Consider the following 25822-nt stretch of genomic DNA (forward strand, 5'->3'; position numbering starts at 1 on the left):
TATTCGTATTTCTTTTTTTTTGAGTTGGAGTCTCACTCTGTCACCCAAGCTAGAGGGTAGTGGCACGTTTCTAGCCACTGCAGCCTTGACCTGCTGGGCTCAGGTGATCCTTCCACTTCAGCTTTCCGAGTAGCTGGAACTATAGGCATGTGCCACCATGCCCAGCTAATTTTTGATTTTTTGTAGAGATGAGGTCTTGTCAAGTTGCCCAGGCTGGTCTCGAACCTGCAGGCTCAGGCAATCCTCTCCCCTCGGCCTCCCAAAGTTCTGGATCTATTAGTATTTTGTTGAGAATTTTTGCATCCATAATTATAAGAGATACTGGATTGTAGTTTTTTTGTGCTGTCTTTGTCTGCTGTGGGTATCAGGGTAACACTGGCCTCACAGAATACACTGGGAAATATTCTCTCCTTTTCTGTTTTTTGAATAAGTTTGTGAAGATTTTACATTTATTCTTTAAATGTTTGGTAGGATTCACCAGTGAAGTTTTCTGGGCCTGAGCCTTTTCTTTGTAAGTAGTTTTTTTTTTTTTAATTAATTTAAATTGCTAATTCAATCCCTTGTTATAAGTCTATTTATATTGCCTATTCCTTCTTGAGTCAGTTTTGGCAGTTTGTGTCTTTCTAGGAATTTATCTATTTCATCTATGGTATCTAATATGTAGATATTCTCCTCACCTTTACTCTTTGTCCTGTATGATCCATTTTCCACAGAGTAGCCAGAGTGACTTGTTAAAAACTGCAAATCTGGACCGGGTGTGGTGGCTCATGCCTGTTATCCCAAAACTTTGGGAGGCTGAGGTGGGAGAATCATTTGAGGCCTGGATTTCAAGACCAGCTGGGGCAGCACAGTAAGACCTTCATCTCTGGGGGGGCGGGGGAAGCCAGGAATGGTGGTAGATTCCTGTAGTTTTGGCTACTCAGGAGACTGTGGCAGGCTGATTGCTTGAGCTGGGGGTTTGAGGCTACAGTGAGCTATGATCATGCCATTGTACTCCAGCCTGTCAGACAAAGCAAAACACTGTCTCCAAAAAAAAAAAAAAAAAAAAAGCAAATCTAAAAATTACAGGATAAAGTTCCGTGTCCTTAATGCTGCCTATAAGGCCTACCACGTCCTGCCTCCCTTACCTCTCTGGGTTCATTACCCTCTCAGAGCTATGCTCTCCCTTTGTTCCTACCATGTGGAACTATTTGCAGCCCCTGAACAAACTACGTGTCACAGGTGTTTTTCCTGTGTCAGGATCTCTTTCTCTGGTGAACGCCTATTTCCTTTTCATGGCCGAGATTAAAGTGTCACTTTCTCTGGAAAACTTTCCTGACTCCAACTCCTGCTCAAATGTTCTCCAGGTCTGCTCCCTTTCTTAGAGCATACCCCACTATATTTTGTTGTTGTTTATACATATCTGTCACCCCACAGGGACATTCTTGTTTACATATCAGTCCGCATCAGGGACAACTTTTTAATCCCCACACCCTGGACTTACTGATATCCCTGCAGTGAATGTGGATCTGAAATGAAGTTTCTTTCCAGCAAATCCTGTCTCCCTCATCCTACATATCTTCTTATTTACCCCAGTTAATTTCTTCCTTTTAAATTCATCCCCATACTCCAACCATTCAAGTATTTTCAGAATACAGATTCTGATAATTACCCTCCCCAACTTCCTGTCTTTGTATATAATGATATCAGCTGACACTTACTGAACACGTACTATGGTCCAGGCCCAGTGCTGTGAAAGATGGGCCTGTGTGATCTAATTTGACACTAACAACATTGAGGTAGCTATACTAACTACACTTTTCAGAGACTGACACTTAGAGAGGTTAAGTGACTTGACCAAGGCCAAACAGATGGTAAGTGATACAGCAGGGACTTGAACACAGGTCTGTGTGATCCCAGAATCTGTGCTCTTAACCACAATGCCATACTGTGTTGTGCTTTTAAAAATTTCATCTGATTCACTGAAACAACATGTGAAACACAACCAGTCTTGTTTCTTAAAGGACCAGTAGGAGAGAAATCTGAGGCCAGCCATGAGCAATCCAGAGAGTAGGTAAGCCCAGAGGCTGCACAGCACATGGTAGTATGGGACTAACCTCAGGACAGGGAGCAGAACCCCTGGAAGGGAGCACTTTCCAGAACACGATGAGACCCTGAAGAAAGCAAAGACATCTTACCATGGCTGGCCAAAGTTGGGAGTAGCCTCTGCCCATCTCTTTTTGGGCTCACAAACTGGGCAGGAAGGTGGCTACCAAGCCAGGAGAGACTGTCTGGAGGCATAGGAAAAGGATAAAGAGCATACGACAGGCCAAAATCTGTCTGGTGCTAGGGTATCGGTCTGAGCTGAGGCTGGGCTACAGCCAGTCCTGGCGTGAGTTGTGTGGACAGAGCAGAGAATCCTATGCTGCCAGCTACCAAGAGACACAGGGAGACATGTTGGTGATGGAGGCTGGGGAGCAGGGAAGAAACCATGGAAAATTGGACTTCTGACTAGGACAGAGGTGGGGACTAGTGGTGTATGTGTAAAATGGGTCTTCCAGAATGTCTCCCATCCTGGAGAGGCAACCTCACATAGGGCTTGGGCTTAAAACAGTGTGACTAGGGACAGCATGTCTTTTTCTAGAAAGCCCAGTTTCTATTTCTTGGGTTTAATCCCCCCCATACCCCCAGGGGGACCAGCAGTAAACGGTAGACATTGGATGAAGCGTCTCAGAGCATTTATTCTTTTCTGAATACCAGGCAGGGAGTGGGAGTAGTTGGACAGGGCACATTAGTGGTGTGAGTGCTGGCTTGGGTGAAGGAACTAGAGCAGGAGTTTACATGTGGGGAGCATCAGGACAGGGAGCACACCTGTGGGGCTGCTGGACTGGAAGGAAGGGTGCCAAGGGTAGCTTGGAGAGCAGCTGCCGGAGACAGCGGGAGCAACTGCAAAGCATGAGGACTTCTAAACCCACCCCATCCCTGGATCCCCTCTTTTCTCCTTTAAGTTAAAAACATTTCTTGAGGCAGCTTAGGTCAGAGGCTGTAAGGGTTAGAAGTCACAGATTGGAGGGCAGAGTCTGCTCCGGCCAGCAGAGCCAGGTTCTGGCTGGATGGTGGTTCAGGCCTCCTCAGCTGTGGCATCGATGCCTGCATAGGTGAAGTTCTCAAACAGCGACATGTTCACGTAGGCCTGGGGGAAGAGCAGGCTTCAGTGGGGGCTAGGCATGGGGCACATCTGACCTCAAGCTCCTTGACTTACATGTGGTTTGGGGCATTTGAACAGACACTGATTTGTTCTGGAGACTCAAGATGGCCTCATGGCCAAGGGTGGCCCTTACCAGCCCAGGGCAGTGAGGGCATCAGGCTATAGCTGGGGGTCTCAGGTGAAAGACCCTTGACACCACTGTTAGAGTGGGGTTCTCTCACACACTTATCCAATGAATTGCTTACATATTCACTCACTCACTCATTCACCTATTTGAAGTCTTTTTTTTTTTTTTTTTTTTGAGTTGGAGTCTTATTCTGTCTGACTGGATTGCAGTGGCAAGCTCATGGCCACCACAGCCTCAACCTGCTGGGCTCAGGTGATCCTTCCCCCTCATCCTTCCAAGTAGCTGGAATTACAGGTATGCGCCACCATGCCCAGCTAATTTTTTGATTTATTGTAGAGATCAGGTCTCACCAAGTTGCCCAGGCTGGTCTCAAACCCATGGGCTCAGGTAATCCTCTCACCTCAGCCTCCCAAAGTGCTGAGATTATAGGCGTGAGCCACCATGCCTAGCCAGAGGATATTTTTGATGATTCATTCATTTATATGGTTATTTGATCATTCCTTTATACTTAATAGTTATTTAATCATTAATTCATATAAAGTACTCTTTGCATATTTATTAATTTTTATATATTATCATTGATATTTATTTGATCATTTATTCACATGGTTATTAGATTCAGTCATTGAATCATATATTTATTCATGTGGTTATTATATCATCCATTCATTCATGCATACAGTTACTGTATCATTCATTTACTCATCCATCTATTTGGGTAGTGACCATTCATGCATTATGCTCTGAGTCTGCCAGGTGAGAAAACCTGTCTTAGTTGAGAATGGGCTGATGGCCTCAGCAGAGGAGGACAGACGAACAGTCTGGGACCTGGGGCTTAGGGGAGGGATTTGCTGTTGGGGCTAAGCAATGGCCTTGGAAAATTTTGGAAGGGCCTAGTGTCTGACCCTTTCCAGCAAGGATTGGAAAGGCGGGCTGCATTCTGGGCAATAGCCCAAGCTGAGGGAGTTTGGGCAGGCAGTGTGGTTGGGACAGGGGTCACGTGAACTCAGTGAACTTCAGCCTCCCACCCCTAGTCTCCTCACCTTTCTGGCTTCCAGCATGCGGCCCAGCTGTAGTGCAATCTGAGCAAAGGGGGGTCGCTCATATGGACGGTCGCGCCAGCACTGACGCATCAGCTCGTACCTGCAGATGGGGCATTGCTTAGATGAGGGTTAGGGCCAACTGGGGTGAGGGAGGCACAGGAATCAAAGTTGAGGTCACTCATCACAGAGGTGGGTCATAGCACTCAAAGAGGACTACTCACACCTCATCGTCACAGTTTCGAGGCTGCTCCATGCGGTAGCCCTGAGGCAGCTTTTCGTAGAGCTCAGCACAGGTCATACCACAGTAGGGTGTGCCTCCTGCAAGAGGGACAAAGCTCTCAGGCCGGGGCTTCACGTTGGCCAAGGTGGGGGCACTGGGGAACGGGGGTCGGGACTCACCAAGGCTCACTATTTCCCAGAGGAGGACCCCAAAGGACCAGCTGAAATGAGAAGGATGCTCTAAGTCACCTTCTAAGCCCAGAACCCAGCAGGCTAGCCTCTACCTATCTGAGATGTGCAACTCTGCCTAGACCCTGCATATGTCTACTCTGCAAGTATCCAGCTGTTGTCTCTGCTCCATTGAAGCTCCTTCATAGTCCCTCCACCTCTGGGCTCAACATAATTATAGCTAATGTCTTCACTGAACACTTACTGTAGTCCAGGCACTGGTCACTTAATATATACGTTAGTTTATTTAACCCTTACACCAAGCTATTATTACCCCCATTTTACAGTTGGAGACACTGAGGCACTGAGAGGCTAGCTAGCTTGTCCAACATCACACAGCAGAGTAGTGATTCAAACCCTGGGCAGTCTGGCTCCAAAGCCCTTATTCTTAACTGCATTTCATGTAGTCACCTCTGTGTAGGTACACGTCAGACTTGAGGCCAGGGGATAGAGTTCAAGTGGGTGGAGGGAATCGGGGAGTCCTGAAGCAGACTCAGGAAGTAGGTATAGGGTGGTCAGAGTGGTGGACAATGAGCTGGGCAGACAAGCCAAAGGCTTTCAGCAAGGGGTAGAACAACTCAGGAGTCCAGGCTGAAAGGTTGGACAGGTTCAGACCTGATGGACATCCCTGGAGAGAGGGGGAGGAGTGTGCCAAGATGGCTATGGGAGTGGGGAGCACGAGAGGGAGTCTTGGGGTTCTTGCTCTGGTGAGATCCTCTGGTGTGAGTGACCTCACCCTTGAAAGAGGCAGGTGAGAGCGCTTCTCAGGTGGCCTCTCCGTCTACCCCAGGATATATCCACTGGCATTCCAGCTCTCCAAGCTTACACAACCCCTGTACTCCTGTCGCTTATACAACCACAATCCTAAACTACCTTTACCAGATCCTACCCCAGAAACACCTTCCAAGCAAGACTTTCTTCCAGTTAGCCCCCACCTTCCCATTAAGGTGCCAGGTACTGCCAAGGCATACCCAAGACACACCTGTGCCACACCTGGAACAGAGCCTAGGGACACTCAGGTTATGCCTTAGGCCGCAAGGGAGATGCATCTAGGCTATGTCTGTGTAATCCTTAGGGGGTCAAGCCCTCCTGCCCCTCCTGCCCCCCACTCACACATCGCTCTTGGTGGTGTAGACGCTGTAGTTCAGAGACTCAATGGCCATCCAGCGCACAGGAAGACGCCCCTGGGAGAAAAATGGGTTTGAGGGGTTGGGTGTAGAGGACAGGCCTGTGTGGGGGTCCTGGGGAGCAGGGCGAGGCACGGTCCCTGAAAGGGAGAGTTGAATGACACTCACCATTGTCTTCTTCACATAAACCTCCTCCCCTCTAGAAAGGCCAAAGTCTGCAATCTTGGAGGCCAGGTTCTCTCCAACCAGCACATTCCGGGCAGCAAGGTCCCTGTGAATGAACTGCAGGCAGGGCCGGAAGTTAGGGGAGCTGGGGGACGAGGGGGCTGAGGACATTCCTCATACCTGCTTCTCACTCGAGTACTGCATGCCATGTGGGTACCCTCAATGCTTTTAGTACCCCTTACTCTTCTTCCCACCCACCTAGGCCTCAGTCTGGGTGACGCGTGTCTGAGACAAATCAGTGCTGGCTGTCATCCCCTCCTTCCTGGGCCATGGCCAAGTTCAGGCTGATCCCTTTTCCTGGGACAATGGTGGTCACAATGCAACTTCCTCTCTTTCCATGATCCTACCCTCCCCCCTTCTTCTCATTGGTGAAGACACTCAAGTGACCCTCTCCCCTGAGTTCCAGTACCCTCCCTGACCACTGCCCCCAGCCTTCCACCTTCCTCAAAAACCTCCCTCTATCTTCCCTCCCTCTGCACTGGCCACTTCCCCTCTGTGTTCAAAGACACTCAGTATCTTTAAAATGCCTTTCCTCAGTCTTGCATTGCCCTTTCCTTGCATTCAGGTGGAACCTTCTCAGATTTGGCCTTGAGCCTCCAACCTCCCCCCTTTCCTGTGGATCTCACCTGCCCCCTCGCTATTAGGCACCATCTTGGGGGTGACAACTTGCAAACTGTTGTCTCCAGCCTAGGCGTCCTTCCTGAGTTCCAGGCTGGCATCTGCTCACACAACACTTCCTCTAGGATGTCCCTGGATACTTGAGATTCACACCTCCTCCAGACCTGCCTCTTGTACCTGGCTCCCTCCTCACTGTGCTTGCACTCACCCACTCACCTGGGCCAGGAACCTCAATCCCACATCCTATTGAGAGCCTCCTGACTGGACCTCCCGAAGTCAGCCTGGTGGCCCCCACCTCTGGCTTCCATTACCCGCCCCCACTCATGCACACCTGTTTCTCACTCAGGTACTGCATGCCGTTGGCTGCATCACTGGCAAAACGCAGCAGCTGCCGGGAGCTGAGGGTGGAAGCTGTCCCGTGTTCTCGAGCAAAGGCTGGGTCTGTCTCTAGGACCCGGCTTTTCCGCAGAAAGTCTAGCAGGTTCCCATAGGGGGCATATTCAATAGCGATGTACAAGTAGCCTGGGAGGTGAGGAGACACACAATGGTGATTAGCGCAGGCAGCCTGGTGGGGGGCAGGAGCAGGTGCCCAGTGGTAACAGGCAGAGAACCTGCAGCATGAGGGAGAATGGAGAGTGATGTACAGGCCACCGGCAGCCCTCAGTGAGCTACTGGTGTAGTAGAGGTGATGGCTGAGCATGAGACTCAGAAGAAGGGTGATGAGTTGGGGGCTCACCTCGGTTCTCACAGGCCCCCAAGAGGTTGATGATGTTGGGGTGATGCCCCAATTTGCACAGAACTTCCAGTTCTCCCGCAAAGTCACGATGGTCATTTTCAGAGGCATATTCTGTGAAAAGAATCCAATATCACTTTTGCCAGAAATAAGTCTGGAAAAGGGCTGTGAAGGCTAGGGTCAATTGCCGGAGGGAGCCAGATCTCTTTCCACAGCACAGAGGAAAGGGTCAGGGCTGGGGTCAGGGGTCATCCTCAGGGGACCTTTCAACATCTTGATGGCTGCGTTCATCTTGAGCCCGTCCTTCTTGATCATGGCCCGGATGACCTGGCCGAAATTCCCCTCTCCGATGAGGTCCTCAAAGGTGATGTCCTCCCACTCTAGCACTGGGTAGCTCAGGGGCTCAGGCTGTGGTTTTGGCCGCCGGGTCAGCGTCAAGGTCCCCGAGCTGAACTGCAGAATGGTCTCCTCACCCTTCACAGGATGGGACAAATGGGTAGAAGTCCATGCAAGAGACAAGAGGGCAGAAGGAGGCACAAGCAGGCATAAAGAGGTACCAGTGGTCAGACAAATGGACAGGGACCAGACAGAGGGCACCCTGGTGATCATCTGGGGACAGACATATGGACAGAGGACTTATACTGACACAGAATCATAGGTGATAGAGCCACAGGTAGGCTGTTGGGTGGACAGATGTCCAGAGAGAGAATTGCAGAGGCTACAGCCAGGGTATCTGGTGTGTAAGGCTCTGGAAGGCAGAACGAGGGCTGTGGGTGAAGTTGTTAGAAACCATGATGTGAGCCCGTGGAAGAGTATTTCTAACATTTGAAACAGAAAAGGACTGGAATGGGAAGCACATGATTGTGCTGATCCCACAACTAGGCTTTTTATTACCAGGGAGGCTCTGGAGAGGATCCGGCCGTGGGCAGTTGACCAAGTACATTTATTGAGCACCTACTGCCTGCTTAGCCCTGAGTTGCTGGGAGCAGTGGAGGGGTTTTCTTCTCCACAATGACAGAGGCAGAGATTACTCCTGTCCACATACTTGGCATCTATCTGTAGCTCTAAAACCAGGCCAGGACCTGAATACAGCAAGACCCTAACAAACGGGAATGTCCAGTTCCCGCAACTGAGTAGGAGGTGGGCCACTGGGCAGGGCTGATAGCAGGAAAAGGGAAGAGCCGAACAGAACCCGAGGAGCCGCCAATATGGGACCCGGAGAAAGGGTTAAGGCAGACCTTGTGGTGGGCTCTCTAAGTGCACTGAAGCCAACTTGAGGGACAAGGGCTGAGGACAGGGGTCACATGGGTTGGCACGAAGCATGGTCAACTGAAAGCACACCCCAGATGCACATGCCTGTCCTTATGGAAGCACCCTATGTAGGGGCACCCATACATGGATACACATACATATGTGGGCATGGACACACATGCATCCAGGACACACGCATATGTCCATGGGGATACCCACAAGGGGATGTACATGTACAGTCATACACAGCACACACATTTGTGTGCACACATATCTATGTGCAGGTCCATGTAGCAGGGATATGTCTTGATATATGTTATGATAATATTTATGTTAAAGTCTGCTTTCCCACCTCCTGCCTTTGGCATTTGCACCCATTACCCTTCCCCCCACCAGCAGCAATGGCTTGCTGTGTGCACTGACCTCAGAGGAAGGGCCAGCACAGCCCAGAACAAAGAAGTCAATTGAATCTCTGAATGGATTTTTTAAAGGCATAGCAGAGACACTAGCCTTTCTATTACAAGGGTCAGCCCTTGAGAGAGAAGAGGGCTTCTGCCCCCCCCGTTTTTTTTTTTTTAAATGCTGAAGCTTGACTTTAAATATCAAGAGTCCAGGCTTGGAGAATCAAGGGCAGAGTTCAGATCTTAAGTGACAACAGTGAGGAAGATGGCAGAAAAGACAGGACCTGCGGGTGGGAGGCAAGATGGGAGGAGGAGACAAGATGAGGTGATTTTGGGTTCCCTCCCTAACCCCACCTTTAAGCTTGGACCTGAGGGCTAGAGGGGTGTGAAGGCTGTGCTGCTTTTATCAAGGAGCCTTGAGTGAGGCTGCAGGCCTTGCACAATTCTAGAGGGGTACAAACAGTTATCTAAGGGGTTGTGGCAACCCCTTCAACTGGGTCTGCGGGTGACAGTATATGCTGCTCTCCATAGGGGAGAGGGAAGCCCCCAGAGTTCTCAAGTCTCCCAAAGGAGACCCTGGAGTTTGTAAGGATGGAGGCTGGAATGAGGAGCTCACAGCACAAATGGCCTGTTGAGGCAATTCCTCTGAGGTCAGTGCACACTGCAAGCCATCACTGCTGATGGCGGGATAGGGTAACGTGTGCAAATGCTGAGGGCAGGAGGTGGGAAAGCAGTCTTTAACATAGTTATTATCATAACATATATCAAGATATATCACTGCTACATGTGCTACAGTAGGGCTGAGGACATCAGCCAAAGATATGTGTGGACAGAGGCTGGCCCTCATGTCCAGGAGGGTCTGCGAAGACATAGGCCTCATGAATACCAGCTGCCCCTCTGTGGTATCGCCATGCCACCTAGGCTTAGATTACCCCTAGGGAGTGGAGAGGAGGGGGATGAAAGCCCCAAACTGACCGAATGCAAACCTGGCACTGGCCCTGGTGAAATATGGACATAATTGAGTTATTTTGAATTGAGTTATTTTGAACTGGGAATATTAAGTATTTCACCACTAATCTAAATGGTCTCATGAGCTGAGTTCAGTTCTAGAGAAATAAAGAAAATTATTTTTTACAGTTTTAAACATTGTTGAGTGTGTAGCCTTATGCCTGTGACAGAAACACATGAGCATACACACACGTGCACATGCACATACACATGATGTACAAGCATTTGTGTGTAGGTAGAAACATATATGTACAAGGGGCTGTGTGCATACACCTGGGAGCGGGTATGGGTCACTGACCGATCCTGACTGGTAGGTGAAAGTACGTCTCCGATGTAGGCAGCTTCTGCGGATGCACACCAGGGTGAGGAGGGCGGCCAGGATGGTGAGGCAGGTGGCAGACACTGAGCCCACCACTGCCAGAATGAGCTGCTGATCCAGGCCCTCTTCAGCTGCCCGGCTCTCTTGGACTGGGCCCTCACCCTGCAGCCCTGGACAGAGGAAGGGGCAGATTGGGGGAACGCCTGGGTCAGGGAACCCAGAGGCCACCATGGGGTCACACAGAGGAAGGTTGCATGGGTCACAGGAAGGAGGGCTAGGGGTTGTCCTAAGAGCAACATGATTTTTCCAGTCCTGGGACAGCAGACCACGGGAAGGGAAGGTTCAGCGTCCCCAGGACCAGGGCTATGCCACTTGTTGAGAGGGGCCTGGGATGCCCTAGCTCCACGATATGGAAAGAGAGCATGCTGAGGCCCACTTCGGTGCCCAGGAGTCCCGGGGGCCTTGCCCTCTCACCGTTGCCCAGGGTGGACTCTTCCACCATGTTGCTCCAGTCACCAAGACCCTGAACGCTGGCCCGCACGCGGAAGAGATAGCGTGTGCTAGCATTAAGGCCATGGACGATGGTGCTTGTCTCCTCTGGCCTGTCCACATCCATCCATAGTGGGTCTCCTGTGCCCCCAGCCACCTGCACCTCCACAATGTACTTGGATATAGGCCCAGCTGGAGCCTCTGGGCGCTGCCATGTCAACTGGATCTTGGAGTCAGAGAGGGCCCGGGCATGGAGGTGTTGAGGGGCTGGGGGCCCTGAGGGGATGGGGGCAGGAGGGTAGGACTCAGACAGAGCCAGGCTATGTGGCTGTGGGGTCAGGTACCTCCACTCTTGCTGTGTCCCCTGCTCTGTGGACTTGAGAATGGGAGCCACCCTGCCAACATCTTCCTTCCCCTCCCAGGCTGAACTTCTGTCTATCCCCAGGATACCTTCACCCCCAAGATTTGCTTCCTCTTGTTTCCCTGGTATCCTAAGTCCTCCCTGCATTCCCCCATGCTCTGTGCTCCCCAATGTCCATGCCGTAGCCCCCCACATGACTCCCGTTCTTCCCATGAACCGTGACCCCCCCATACTCTCCCCCATCCCACATGCTCCCGGTAACCTACATGCTCCTGGTATCCTATACCTTCCCACGTCCTGTCTGGGTTCATGTCTGCCTGATGCCCTGAGGGTGTCCTGTGTCCTCTCTAGTATCCTATAACCTCCCACATTTCCTGGGTCTCAAGGTCCTGTGTCCCATGGCCTGCCCTCACACCCAGCCCTTCCACCAACCCTGGGCTTACCGCTGGGAGGGAGAAGCACACGTGCAGGGGGAGAGGCAGGGCCCAGGAGGGTGCAGTGGTAGAGCCGCACATCCAGCTGGTAGAGGGTGCCAGGTGTGAGTCCAGTCAGGAGGGCGGTGCGGGCCTGGGGGGATGAGACGTTCTCCCGCTGCTCCTGCCCCCGTACCCCATCCCCCAAGCGCAGTAGGAAACCGTCGCCCACCAGCGGCCCAGGCATCGAGGGCAAGGACCAGCTCACTCGCAGCCGATCAGGGCCCTCCACGTGCCAGCCCTCCAGCCGCGGCTGCAACACAGGCTCTGGGGCCAGAGGTCAGGAGTCAGAACTGTCCAATGGGTTCTTGAGGCTGGATGAGACAGTGATCTCCAGTGGACAGGGTGGGACAACCTTCACTGGGAAAGACAGGGGCCCCTGGGATAGACAAGACAGTATCCCCAGGGAGGATAGGAAGGGATGACTCTTGGTCTCTCACCAGGACAGTCTGTGGTCATGAGGGTGGGAGGCCCCCAGGTCCCCTCTCCCCCTTCCCCTGGTCGGCTCAGCTGCACACGGACACTGTATCCTGTCTTCGGCCTCAGGTTCATTAACGTCACATTCTCATTGGGGTCCACTGGAGGTGGGGTGTGCAGCACACATCTCTCAGCCCCTTCTCTTCTCCCACAACCCACCCTCCCTTTCCTTCTCCCCTCACTATTACCCAACACCCCTGTCCTGCCCCAGCTCCCTCCTTCCCCAGCTCTCTCCACACTCACCCACAATGGCCGACCAGGCCATGGTGCTGTCCTGGGGCCGGTAGTGCAGGCGGACAGAAGAGATGGGTCCATCCCCAGAGAACGAGACCAGCGGGGAGACCACAAGCTGGCGGCTCTGCTTGGCCAGGAGCTGAGGTGCAGTCAGAGGCACTGGGGGCACTGCCAGGACACTCGGGGTGAGACATGGCCATTACAGACTATTCAGTCCCCAAGAAAAGGAACAGACTTGCTTTGGCATCAAAGACATCTTTGAGTCTTTGTTTAGAGCTGGGAGCACTCTGGGCCAAGGGGAAATCATGTTCAACAGATGACCAGAGTGGCTGGGGCCCAGGGAGGATGGAATTGTGGCCCCTGAGTAGCTTGAGGCACAGGAATTTGGCAATAAGGACATAAGGGTGGGTGGGTTTGGTGGCCCAGCCTGTAATTCCAGCACTTTGGGAGACCGAGGTGAGTGAATTGCCCGAGCCTGCAGGTTTGAGACCAGCCCGGGGAACTTGGTGAGACCTCATCTCTACAAAAATTCAAAATTTGGCCAGGCATGGTAGTGTGCACCTGTATTTCTGGCTATTTGGAAGGCTGAGGCAGAAGGATTGCCAGAGCCCAACAGGTTGAGCTAGGGTGGCCGTGAGCATGCCACTGCACTCCAGCCTGGGTGACGGAGTAAGACTCCAACTCGAAAAAAAAAAAGACATGAGGGTGTCCCAAAAGATGGTAGGCGAGGGAGTGACATGGCCAGGCAGGGTTTGGGGGTGAGCACTCTGCCCATGCAGTGTAGGGATAGACAGAAGGGGCAGGGAGACAACCTGCTCTGCCCCTCCCCTCGTCATTCACCACTCTCTTCATTAAAACCAAAAAGACTCCAGTGATAAAGCACCTGCTCTACTTGATGCTTCACATGAATGGCCTCTACTTCTCATGCCTTCCAGACAGGGCCATCACCCCGTATTATGAAAACACTGAGGCTCAGAGCCATTGGCTAATGTGCCAAAAGACACAGAGCTAGGAGGAGATACAGCCCGAGTTTGAATTAAGTGTGACTGAGCAGGACACTTCAAATCCATTGATTCGAATCCAAAACAGCTTCTGTGTTCCTGCCTGGCTTCCTCACCCCACAGTCACTGCTCCTACATGGGCCTTAGCATTTCTCTCCAGATTATTGTATGAATGCCTCAGCGGGTTCTCTTGCCTCTTTCAAACATCTACCAGATTGACTTTCCAGGAAGAATGGAAGGAAGAAGGTAGGGAGACAGGAAGGGATGGAGGAAGGTAGGACAAGGAGGATGCAGTTATAAGCTGAACAGGCTTCAGGCAGCAATGAGCATGTCATGAAGAGGTGCTGATTTGGGAGAGGTGAAGGTCCAGTTTGGGTCTTGAGGAGCTTCTGTTACTCATGTAGGGGAGTAAATGTCCAGGAGGTGGCTGGATAGAAAACAGGCCCCTGAATCATACAACAGTTAGCTTTTTTTTTTTTTCCCCACTCTCACCCAGGCTGCAGTGCAGTGGCATCATAGCTTACTGCAGCCCCGAATTCTTGGGCTCAAGCAACTCTCCCGCCTCAGCCTCCTGAGTAGCTATGACTACAAGTGCATGCCACCACACCCAACTATTTTTTAAATTCTTTTTGTAGAGACAGGTTTTGCTATGTTGCCCAGGCTAGTCTCAAACTCCTGGCCTCAAGTGATCCTCCTGCCTTGACCTCCAAAAGTGCTGGGATTACAAGCATGAGCTACCTTGCCAGGCCATACAGCAGTTAACTTCCATACTGACTTCAGACCCAGATTTCCACAGAATATGCCCCATTTCATGGGGGTTCCAATAATGGTTTGGAGTCAGGAGAGGGGTCCTGGCTGCAGAACATATGTGGGAATTGCCAGAGAACATCTTGAGACTAGATGGCATTTTAAATAATGATAACAATAATTGTCGACCTATACTGAGAACATATTCTGTGTCAGGCACTGACTACATGCTAAAATGCATCATCTGATTTCATCTCCAGAGCATCCCTATCAAGTAAGCACTAATATCCCCATTTTTCAGAGAGAGAGACACACACAAACTAAGAGATCTTGCTTAAGGCGATGGAGCAAGGAACTTGTGGAGAGAGGATTTGAACCCAGGTTTTCTGGGTCCAAAATCTGGGGAGAGTGAGAAGAAGGCAGAAGGTGGAGCCTGGTGGTGGAGCAGGATATGTACAGTAGTGGGAAGGGGGGATGGTGAGGCACTGGGAAGCAGAGTGTGTCCGCGAGAAAGAGGAAGGTAAGAGAGAAGGCTTTATGGGGGAGCAGGGAGGCAGGAGCAGCGGGGCAGTGGGGCCAAGGGGTGGCAGGAACGTGAATGGCCACACGGTGTGGAGAAGATGAAGGGGTACCTAGACCGAGGTGTGGGCACTCTGCTCTGAGCAATCCTGTAACTAGACATTCTCTCCTTTACTACTTGGCAGACTCCTAGACATGCACCATCTCTGGGAAGCCAAGCCAGTCACCCTCTGAGCTCTGCAGCCTCCTCGCACTGAGTGCCCACGTGGGGTGACTTGGAAAGATGGGAAAGCAACAGCCCAGAGCAGAATTCAAGGGATACTTGTGTGTGTGTGGTGGTTGAGGGGGTAGCAGCATGACTAGGGCAAGGTTGGAGGGTGTCCCCAGTCTTAGGGCATGCGATGAACTTTCCAGATGGGACTAAACTGTGCTCCTGCTTTGACACTGCACAGTCTAGACCTCTGGTAGACCATAGGCCTCCTTTGTTAGTATTAGACTGTGACCTTAGATGCCCTTGCCCTCCCTGCTAGGATCCCAGCCTGAGTAGCACCAGATAGTGTCAACTCTGGTCACTGCCCATCCTCCATGAACCTAGGACATCACTGACCTTTGACATTGACCTTGAAACGCCGACTGTCTTGGCCACCAGATGTGGACACACGGCACTCCCAGAACCCACTGTCCCCGAGAGTCAAGCGGGGCACCTCGAACTCAGCTGTGGTCCTATCTGGCTCCACGATGGCCTTGGTGGACTAAGAGAGATGAAAGAAAGGGACAGACTGCAGGGAATGAGGACCCTGGTGGCAGGCACACGTCTGTCTGGACTGATGGCGGGTCAGAGGCCTACAGGCAGCCCCTCACCAATCAGCCTGACCTCATTTGGGCCATGGCCAGGCCGATGGGTAGAGCCTGTAGAAAAGTCTGAAGGACTAGGGATTTTGGGGATCAACTATGAAGTTGGCAGGATGGAGAGCCAGTGGGTTAGGAGAGATCGGGGCTGACCAGGAGCACGGTGCCATCTGGCTTGCGTAGCTCCAAGCTGCCTCGCACTGGGAAGGGGTTCCCTGCGGCGGCACAGTTGATCCGGGGCATTGTCTCTAAGTTGAACTCCAGCTCTGAGGCCACGTTGATGATCTGGGGGATCCGGTCTGGGGAGAGAGAGGACACTCATCCTGGAGCTCCCACAGGGCTGACACATGACCATCAAAGCACCCCTCGTCCTGTGTTCTGCTTCTCAGTGGAGGTACCACCCTCTACCCAGTCCCTCAAGCTTGAGAGCCAGGAAAGTCCTGAGTGACTCCTCCAGCATCTCAGAGCCATACCAGCCACAGAGTCCATCTCCTCACCCACCTCCACCAGAAGGCCCTTGGCCATCCTCACAGCCAACATGCCAGCCCAGGCCTCATTGTTTCTGGTCCACAGCTATAGACACCTTTGGGGCCTCCTGCTTTTAGCTCTCCAGCCAGCAGCTGGGGGTCTTCCTCAAACACATATTGGACTTCCTTATGCCTCTTCAACAATTCCCTCTTACCCCTACCATATGAAGTGCAAACCCTCTGGCCTTCATCCAAAGGCTTTATGATTTGACTTCTTTGGACCACTCCCCTACACCCTACTCCACTGTCCTGGCATCCAAACCTGAGTTCCCAGCCCCTGGGCCTTTGTTCAAGTTCTTTCCCCAGCCATCTCTCTCCTGTCCTTCATATTCAATTTTTGCTTTCACATCCTCTCAGAACCTTCCCTTACTCTCTCAGACTGCTCAGGGGTGTGTCCTCTGGGCTCCAGCAGGTTCTGGGCTACTGCCCTTCCCAGTATGGGGAGGATATCAGCTGGACTATGAGCTCCCTGAGGGCAGGCCTTGGACCATTGCAGGGAAGGAGGGCCTGTCTCTTCCAAGCCTGGGAGATGTGCTTGGTGCAGGCTAACTTATCGTGAGGGGTTTCAGAGGTCCTGGTGCTCATACCTGACTTCTCACAGTGCACTCCATGCCATCCGGAGGGGCAGACACAGCCACTGAATCGGTCACAGGTGCCACCATTCTGACATTGGCACTGGAGGCGGCAATCAGCCCCAAAATGACCAGGGGTACAGGCTGGGAACAGCAGAGTTGTGGTTAGAGGGGCACAGCCTAGGAGGCACGAAGCCCCATCACCCAGCCCAACAACCTGGAGGAAAGTGTCCTCAGCAGCTGACCTTCACCCACCTGACCACTGCTGCTGAGGACTAGGGTAGCTTTGGGGACCTAGGGGACTTAGGGAACCCATAGGAAATACCCACAGGTCTCCCAGCCTTCCACACCACCCATAGATGGGGCATGGGTTGTGCAATAGGCTGAGTGTAGAGGGGCACCAGTCAGGTGTGCAGGGGGCTTGGTGTGTAGGTCAGGGTCAGAGTAAAGGGTCCAGGTCAAAACTGTGGCTGGCTGTTTTGGTCAGGGACTACGAGGATGGGCTAGTTCATACCTTCCTGGCACTGGCTTCCCCTCCAGCCAGACCCACAAGAGCAGCCATAGGGGTCCGGGAGGCAGAAGGTGAGGCCCCGGCAGCCTGATGTGCCTGAACACTGCTCCTGGCAGCTCTGTCCAAAACGACCTTCTCTGCAGGCTGGAAAGAGGACATGTGGGTGTGCGGGCCTCGGTGGGGTGCCAGGGTCCAAGACTTACCCAGTACCCTCACCCTCCAAGCCCGATCCCCACGGTTCTAGGGACTTCCCCCAGTCCAGCATTCTCTCCTGCCTGGGTCCCCTTCTCCTTACCCTGCTCACAGCGGGTGCCAGTGAACCCTGGGGGACACACACACTCGCCGTCATGGTCATGGCAGACACCTCCATGCAGGCAGCCTGGGCACTCCTTGGTACAGCCTGGCCCCCAGCGCCCAGCCCCACAACCTGGAGGAAAGTGTCTTCAGCAGCTGACCCTCACCCACCTGACTGCTGCTGAGGACTGGGGTAGCTTTGGGGATCTAGGGGACCCAAGAGACCCATAGGAAATACCCGTAGTTCTCCTGGCCTCCCACACCACCCACAAACCCTGCCCTCTGCCTCTGACCCCGCACAATGAGCCGAAAGAAGGCGCTGCCCAGGGGACTAGCTTCCAAGTAGGTAGCGCTGTAGATGCCACTTGATGGTGGCTGCACATTTGGGAGCTTCAGCAGGATCCGCCTGTCCTGGACCTCATGCCGGGGCATGGTGTGGAAGTAGGATCCTAGAGGGCACAAATGAGTCAGGGGCTTCAGCACCATGTGAGGACTGGTGTCAATTTCCTTTGACCACCTCTGCCCAGGTCACATCAATGGTCCCCATGCACAGGGATCAGACCTGGGGGACAGCAGCACAAGAGCGTATCACCCTCTTCTTCATGCTCCACCGCCCATTCAGTAAATCACTAAGTCCTGTTCAGTCTCCCTCCTCCTCGGCTAAATCAGACCACCTCTTCCCATGCCACTGCCACCAATCTCGTCCTGGCCTCCACAGCATTGTAAGTGGGCTCTCTGCCTCCAGTTTTGCCCTTCCCGTCTGTCCTCCACTCAGCAGCCAAGGAGATTTTCCTACAACAGATTGCCCTGTAACTTGCCCTCAGGAACTCTACCGGTTCTCCAATGCCCTCAGGACAAGATTCAACCCCTTTGCACATCATTTTCACCAATGTGACCACTGCTGAGCCTCTAGTCCCATACCTTTCCACATCCTGCCTGACTCCTAACATATCTGAATTTCCTAATTGTTTGTTTATCTTCTAGAAACACCCTGCTATTTGAGACCCTCCTGACTTTGCTCTTATCAGTCCCTTCTCCTGGAATGCCCTTCCTTCCTTCTTTGTCTGGCTTGTCTTTCCACTTCCTGTTTTGGGTATAGTTCAGGTTTCCCTCTACCTTGGGTTCTCTCCCACAAACCTCTCCCTCCAGGACCTGCAGATAGCATTCTAGAAGAGGATCCCAGTTCCTGCCCCACCCCCTTTTTGTCTCTGTGTTCAGTTCTGAACAGAGACTCTAGAGATCTAGTTCTGCCTCTCTCCACATTCCACATCTTCTGTCAACTCAGAAGGGTGGAGGTGGGGGTGGGGTGGGGGTGGGGGGCTGGAGCTCAGGAAGCAAAGCCCTAGGCCCAAGAGTACTTCTGCCTCCAGAGCCCAGGGATGCAAAAGCCAGCCAAGGGGTTGTAGGTCTCAGGACTGGGGAAGGCATATCTGGGGCCACACAGGAAAATGGCTTCCTCCTGTGGGGTAACCAAAAGGTCTGGTAGGGTCAGAATGGAAGGCAGGCCTGGGCTGAGATCTGTCTTGGGCATCAAGGCTCTGGGGTGGACAGATCTTTGGGAGAGGTTATGTTTTCCCCCTGTCTGTGCTGGGCACAGTGTTACCGGTTCTCTTCTTCTTCAGGGGACTGTTGCTCTCCGCCAGGTGGGCTACATGAGAGCACTTGCTAACTACTAGGAGAGAGTCAAAGATAAGGGCTTAACACACTGCTTTTTGAGGGGGTAGGAGAGAGAAGGGGGTAGCTGAGCACAGGCTCCCGGCCCTCTGAGCGCAGCAGCAGGCCAGCTCAGAGCTAGAGATGAGATGGACTCAGGTACATCCCATGGGGCTTGGTCCAGGACAGAGGAGAGGCCCTGGAGGTCGGCCAGGAAGGTAACATGTACTGGGGCAAGGGATGTGTCAGGGGCCACAGTTGAGGCTCTCAGGGCACGAAGGTGTTGGGGCGTCAGAACTATGGGTCTACCCGCACGACCTGTTCAAATACCCTCTCACCGTTGCTTTTCCAGATCACATCTGTTTGCTTCTCCTTGTGTACATGAGCCGAAAGCACCGCTGTGTCGTCTTTGTTCACGGTGTGCGTGACCTTATCTGGGAGCAGGTGGGCTGCGGGGTGGGCGGAGGGTGGGGTCAGCGGCTTGGGCTGCGCCCTTCCCCCGCCCCTCTCCCCCCGCCAGGCTCACCTCCGGGGCTGTTGTGCACATAGATGACCCGCGTGCGCCGCGGCCCCGCTCCGCCCGCGCAGGAGAAGACGCCCACGAGGTCCGAGGGCCTGGAGAAACCGCGCAGCGTGACCTGGTGCGAGCCGTTGCGCGCCAGGTGCAGGGGCTGCCCGGGAGGCAGGGTGCGCACAATGCGGTCGTCCTTCTCCAGCAGCAGGGGCGGGCCCCAGGCGTCCGAGCCCCTCCCCGCCCCAGCCTCCCCGGACACGCAGGTCAGGAAGAAGCGCTGGGGGTCCGTGAGGCGCAGGTTGGCCAGCAGCGTCAAGTCCACCGCCGCGCCTGGGGCCGGGATACCGGTGACTCCATCGTAGTCCCAGCCAGCAGCCCGGTCCCCCAGCCCGCCGCTCTTACTGGTCCACCACTCCCTCTGAAGAGGATCCCAGTCTTCGCCCCTCTTCCTAGCCCGTCCCTCAGACCCCACAGGAACTTCGCATTATTGGGCGGCCCCATCCCCTCTTTCCCCTCTCCTGTGCAATGGCCCCTGTCTCTCAAGTGTCTTCACCCTAAAAGAACAAAAACAAAGCCCAAATCCTCTGACTGCGCGTCTCCTACTTCTCCTGCCAGATGGCTTCCCTTTCAGCACTGCTTTCGGAAAGAATGATCTATGCTCCCTGTCTCCGTTTCCTCACTTTCTTCCCTAAAACTGGCCAGCAAATGTCTTCATGAGCCATGTCTTCCTGCCCCTACCAGGCTAGGAGAGTGACAAGAACAGAACAGAAATGTCTCCTAGGTCCCCCTCCTCATCACCACAAATGGCTGGTGGGCTGGGATTTGAGGTGGAAGAGGCTGGCTTCTGCAGCCAGGAGGTGGTGGAGCAGCAATGGAGCCAGCTCAGGGGCCCAGATGACCCAGAAACGAGGTGGGTCTTGGTCTTTGCCTTCCAGAGAGCTTGCTGCCTAGCTGGGGGACAGACATGGATACAGCTGCCAGGTACAGGGCGCTGCGCATTGGAGCACAGAGAAGGGAAGGGAGAGATGCTTCCTGGGAGACTTAGCTGGGGCAGGACACGGTTGGGGTGAAGACAATGGGGAGGGAGACCAGTCAGGGGAGGGAGCAGGGTGGGGTCTAGACAGAGGGAATAGCTTGTGTAAAGGCCTGGAGTAAAAATATTATGGTATGGAGAGGGGTTACCCACGTTTGGTGTGGCTGGAACACAAAGAGAGAGCAGGGAGACCGGGTAGAGCCAGAGTCCAGGCCAGACCAGAGAGAGACTAGCTCAGCTCCAGGACCTGGTGCCTCCCCAACTCTCCTTCTCTGTCCCTGCCATTGACTGCCAAATAATTAATTAATTTAAATGCCACCAAGCATATCGGTTCATATTCTTTAAGCTAGCATTTGCTGACCACCTCCCACGTGCCAAGCACCCACTTTACATGCATCCTCACAACCTCCCATGAAGAGGAGGGTCATGATGATTATTCCACAGGCTTCCACGTGCAAGGTCGTTCACTCCCTTGCCTTTAACTGTGACCTCTGAGTCAATAACCTTTCCACTCCAACTCACGTTTCCATTAGCATTCTCCAAACCTGTTCTTCTCAGGTGCTCCCTGACTCAGCGGATGGCACCTGCTGCCCGGGACACAGACTAGTGGAGTCGTCTCTACTTCTACTGTCATAATACTTAGTGTTTATTGGATGCCAATTACGCATCCGATGCTTTGCTGGTGTTTTCTCATTTTACTATCCCGACTATCCTGGGAGGTAGGTATTATTATCCCTATTTTACAGCCGGGAAACCAAACTCAGGGAGGTTAAGTAACTTGCCCAAGGCCATACAATTAGTAACTGGCAGAGCCAGGTTGTCTGATTCCAAAGCCCATACCTCTGAGCACCATGCTGGCTCCCTAATCAGTCAGAACATTTTGCAGGTCGTTTCACAGAAGATTCTTGACTTCATTCCCACCTCCCAAGCCTGCCTTTGCTCAGCCTTCATGACGCTGCTCACCTGGACCATGCTAACAGCCACTCCCCTTCCTTCTGCAACTCATCCTTCAAAGTGATCTGTCTAAGATTCCAATCTGACCTTGTGACTCTCTTGCCTACAACCTCCCATGGCTCCCCATTACCCTCAGGATAATGTGCATGCTCCTGAGTCCCTTGCTGCTCCCACACTGCCCTTTCTGCTGCATTCCCCATGGGTACCCCCTCTCCCATGGACCTCCATGCTTCCGGGACTGCATTGATTGTTCTGGGTGTCCAGGGTGAAGACCACCACTTCTTAGTGAACTCTTTCCTTACTCCCTTTTGTCTACTACCTGAGACAGAGTAAGCTGACTTCTCCTCCATATTCCCCTAGAACGCCTTGTGTCTATCCCTGTCCAGTTCTTCTCCATGAATCACTCAAAGGCAATCTCTGTATTCTAATCCTCTGACCAATAAACTGAAGGAATCAGCTGCCACTTATTCAGAGACACGTACAAAGTGCCAGGCACTGTGCCAAGTGCTCTGCATATTTTTTCATTTAAACCTCAAAACAACCCTAGGAGATCAGATCACTTAACCTCTCTGTACTAGATCTGGAGGTTGCCAGTCTTTCCCCAAACACCCAGCACTTAGCACAACATTTGGGAAATTGTTAGTGCTCAATAAATGTTTGTGCAATGAATAATTGAGTGAATCTGACACGCTGATCCTATGAGTACCCACTTCACGGGGCCCACAGACTCCTCCACTCCCCACCCATCCTCAGACCCAACACAGTCGGCACTTGCTCTGCTCCCCTCCCCTGGTCGCAGGCTGCAATGATTGCTAGGACCTGCCTGGGTTTTCCTGGCCCTGATCTCACCTTCTAGTGGTCAAAGTGATGGCAGTGATCACATTTTTTTCACTGTGGTAAAATACATATAACATAACCATCACCATCACCCATTTCCATAACTCCTCTAACCTTGTCTGTACCCATTGAGCAAAAACTTTCCATTTTTCCTTCCCCCGCCAACCTATGGCAACAATCATTCTACTTTCTGTCTCTTTAATATGATAGGGCTTCTTGGGTGGGGGGGGAATCGGGGCCCTGGGGCCTGGAAGTGGGGTGGGGGGCCTGGGGAAGACTTACCAACATGAGAAGCCAGGAAGAGGATGGGAAGCAGGAAAGGGAGCCCCTGCCAGACCATACTCTGGAGGCTGACCCAGGCCAGCCAGGACGAGCTGGATCTGGGGTCAGTTGCTATGGGTCTGGCTGCTCAGCCTGTGCTGGTTGGTGTGTATCAGGGCTGGGGAGGAAGAGGAAATGAGGTGGCTTGGGTGGGAGGGTTGGCAGGAGAGAGCTGGGAGGACTCATCCTGCCTCTGAGCCACTAGGCCCCCAGTTTGGCCCCCCTAAGGCTAGGGATGGGTGTGGAAGGCCACTAGAGGGGGGAGGGTTATGGTAAGGACAATGGGGACTGTGGACTGATTTTTCACTTCCCTGTCCCCCTTCAATCCTCAGTCTTGCTGTCGCACAGGAGGCAGGAGGCAGGAAAGGGAGGAAGTCAGTGGCTTCCGCCTATTGAGGAGGGAAGGGGGGAGGACATTGCGCTGGGGTTTCCCCTCCCCCTAGCACATACACACAATATGGCCCACATGACTCCTCACATATGTGCCCCAGGACACAGACAGTTGCATGGGGTTCCTAGAGAGCAGCTCACATATCAAATACAAGGATGTTTGTGGGCCCGGGAACATAGAACTTAGGGCAACAGGGAGCCTTCGAGTCTATCTTGTGTGCCTCTCTCATCTTACAGATGGGAAAACTGAGGCTTGAAGAGCTTGAGGGCACCCTGAGATCATGCCAAGACTGGGCCTTGAACTTCTGACTTAGTCCTTGCTTTCTCCATGCTGGTGTCTCCACAAGTGCACACATTAAACAGATCCAGGAACACACAAGGAATGAGTCTGCTGCATAGATCACCCTCAGTTTAAGCTGCTGAGGTATCAGCTTATTGTGTGCCAGATATTTTCACTTTGCAGCAGATCCATGTCTATCCCTGGGCACTGGGGCAGCAGAAATCTACCCAGGGAGGTGCACTCACTCTTGACGACTGACGACACCCTGGGAGTAGTGATAGCCCCTTGGCAAAACCTCCAAAGCTCAATGGATCTTGCCTCCACTCCCCCTCGCACACTCATCTCTCACTGCCCTGCACCCACTGCCCCATCTTTCACCACCACTGGCAGTTCTGGAAAGAGAACATGACCTGTAGGTGCAGAAGGCCTGCAGGGAGCTCCTTCCAAGGAACAGAGGGAGGAGTCATTAGATGGCCAGCCTTGCTTGTTGATCTGTGACCCCTCTACCTGGAATGGAATTGTTGGGATAGGATGAGAGTCCCCTGAGTGAAGGCTTCATTCTTTTTGGGATCCACCAGGCTCAGTCACTTTCCTGGAAAAGTCGAGCTCCTGGAACTTGGGTCAGCTGGTTTAGGCTTGGGGGCTCTTGTGAAGGTCCCTGAAAAGTCTCAGGGAGTAGCATGAAAGAGGATCAGGAAGAAACTTCCCACCGTGTGTGGCCCACAGAGACTCCCATTCCAGGGTCTGATGCTGTGAGGAGCTTTATCTGGACAGGCTCTGGGTGGGAGTAGGGACACGGGGAATGGTTGATGCCTTAGACTTCAGCTCTTCTTGGTGTCAAGATCTTTAAACCTGGGAGGAAAATGGAGCTGGAAAATGCTGGGGCCATTTATGTGACGGGATTGTAGGCAGAGCACACTCTTGTGGAACTTTAACCTTGGTTCTGGGAAGACCTGGTGGGCCTGATGTCATTTTGCAAATGTACGGAGAACACTTAGGTAGCAATTGTTCTTCTTGAAAATGACACAGATATCGGCACAGGAGTTTGCTCTGAATGAAAAAGTTTGAGACTCCAGGACACCAGCACATGCAAAGGCTCTGGGGCCATCTGTCCTCCCTCTCAACTGGGAAACAAAACCTAGTAATAATGATCTGTAGATAAATAAAACGCAGCCAGGCTCGGTGGCTCAGCCTGTAATCCCGCGCCTTTGGGAGGCTGAGGTGAGTGGATTGCCTGAGCCTGCGGGTTCGAGACCTGCCTGGGCAGCGAGACCTCATCTCTACAATAAATCAAAAAATCAGCCGGGCGTGGTAGCGCATGCCTGTAATTCCGGCTACTTGGAAGGCTGAGGCGGAAGGATTACTGGAGCCCAGCAGGTCGAGGCTGCGGTGACTGGGAGCGGCCACTGCACCCCAGTCTGGGCGACAGAGTGAGACTCCAACTCAAAAAAATAAAAAATAAAACAATAAAATAAAATAAACTGCAAATGTTATGGTTTGCACATAAGAATTTGTGTTATAAAACAATATCCTCTAAGTGCAAAAGTATTTTTTACATGTGATGAGATTATGTTGCAAGTAATTTAAATACCACCAGTTTACAAACAGCATTTCCCGAATAAAATATTACTGCACAAATTTTGAGTGGGTTGTGTGTACATCTGCTGTTGCAGATGTATAGGAATTCTTAAACCATAATGCACATCTTGAAGGCTCAGTCACTGGAAAATTATAGGCCAAAAAAAATGTTGATGCAAATAGTTCTACACATTGTAAGGCTAACTCCAAACCCAAAACAAACTAAATTGATGATGATAGAGCTAAACTAAAGCTAATTTGTTGTTCTGAAAAAACAAACAAACCACACACACAGCAGTATGACCAATTCCACATAAGACTGATAGCTCACCACTAACAAAGCTGTCTTCCTGCAAATAGTGGGAATTCCGGCTCTCGACACATGGGCACATGCAGAAGGTTTGCGGGGTTGCCAGGCGTTTCAGGGAAGCCTAGTGCCAATTTTAGTTTCCAAATGCTACATTTCCGTGTCCTTCATTTAGAAGGTTACTGTAAGTTGGAGCTAAAAAAGAAAGTTCATGAAATTAGTTATTGTTTGCTCATAACAACTGAAAAAAGGATTTGTGTTTTTGGCACTGTCCAAGACCCATACAGGCATCCTCATGCTCTGCCATGGGCTGTGGAGCTAAATGGGTCTGTGTTTGCTTGATGGTGTCATCTGTTTTGAGTGATACTGAAAGTTTTTGTGCACTTCATGGCCAACCTGTAGAGTGAAACCAAGG

The 25822-nt window shown here is 52.3% G+C and overlaps 1 protein-coding gene across 2 annotated transcripts; it reads right to left on the bottom strand.

Moving 5' to 3' along the window:
* Positions 1-2699: 2699 nt before the first annotated feature.
* On the bottom strand, positions 2700-23151 carry TIE1 (tyrosine kinase with immunoglobulin like and EGF like domains 1). Of its 2 annotated transcripts, none has more exons than XM_008058085.2 (23): positions 22814-23151; positions 19720-20037; positions 19532-19642; positions 17834-17989; positions 17542-17673; positions 17250-17390; positions 16751-16879; positions 15790-15935; positions 15395-15539; positions 12530-12688; positions 12250-12387; positions 11780-12076; positions 10961-11251; positions 10466-10656; positions 7771-7981; positions 7511-7621; positions 7106-7296; positions 6100-6213; positions 5918-5988; positions 4757-4797; positions 4579-4675; positions 4358-4457; positions 2700-3172 (listed from the first exon to the last, which is right to left on the bottom strand). In XM_008058085.2, exons 1-23 carry the CDS (start codon positions 22869-22871, stop codon positions 3101-3103), a joined length of 3420 nt encoding a protein of 1139 aa, XP_008056276.1. In that variant the 5' UTR covers positions 22872-23151; the 3' UTR covers positions 2700-3100. The 2 variants fall into 2 exon arrangements, with proteins under 2 accessions (XP_008056276.1, XP_008056277.1); XM_008058086.1 differs by having other exon boundaries at positions 19720-19954; positions 22814-23045.
* Between the last annotated feature and the right edge of the window lie 2671 nt (positions 23152-25822).

This window comes from Carlito syrichta, unplaced genomic scaffold, assembly GCF_000164805.1.
Source record: "Carlito syrichta isolate Samal-C Ts95f unplaced genomic scaffold, Tarsius_syrichta-2.0.1 Scaffold303210, whole genome shotgun sequence".
Classification (NCBI taxonomy): Eukaryota; Metazoa; Chordata; class Mammalia; order Primates; family Tarsiidae; genus Carlito; species Carlito syrichta.

Coding starts and splice junctions, on each gene's coding strand:
- TIE1 (XM_008058085.2), bottom strand. CDS start 22,871: ATGGTCTGGCAGGGGCTCCCTTTCCTGCTTCCCATCCTCTTCCTGGCT. Junction 17,391..17,541: donor TGGCACCCGCTGTGAGCAGG/GTAAGGAGAAGG, acceptor TCCTCTTTCCAG/CCTGCAGAGAAGGTCGTTTT. Junction 5,989..6,099: donor TTTATGTGAAGAAGACAATG/GTGAGTGTCATT, acceptor TTTTTCTCCCAG/GGGCGTCTTCCTGTGCGCTG.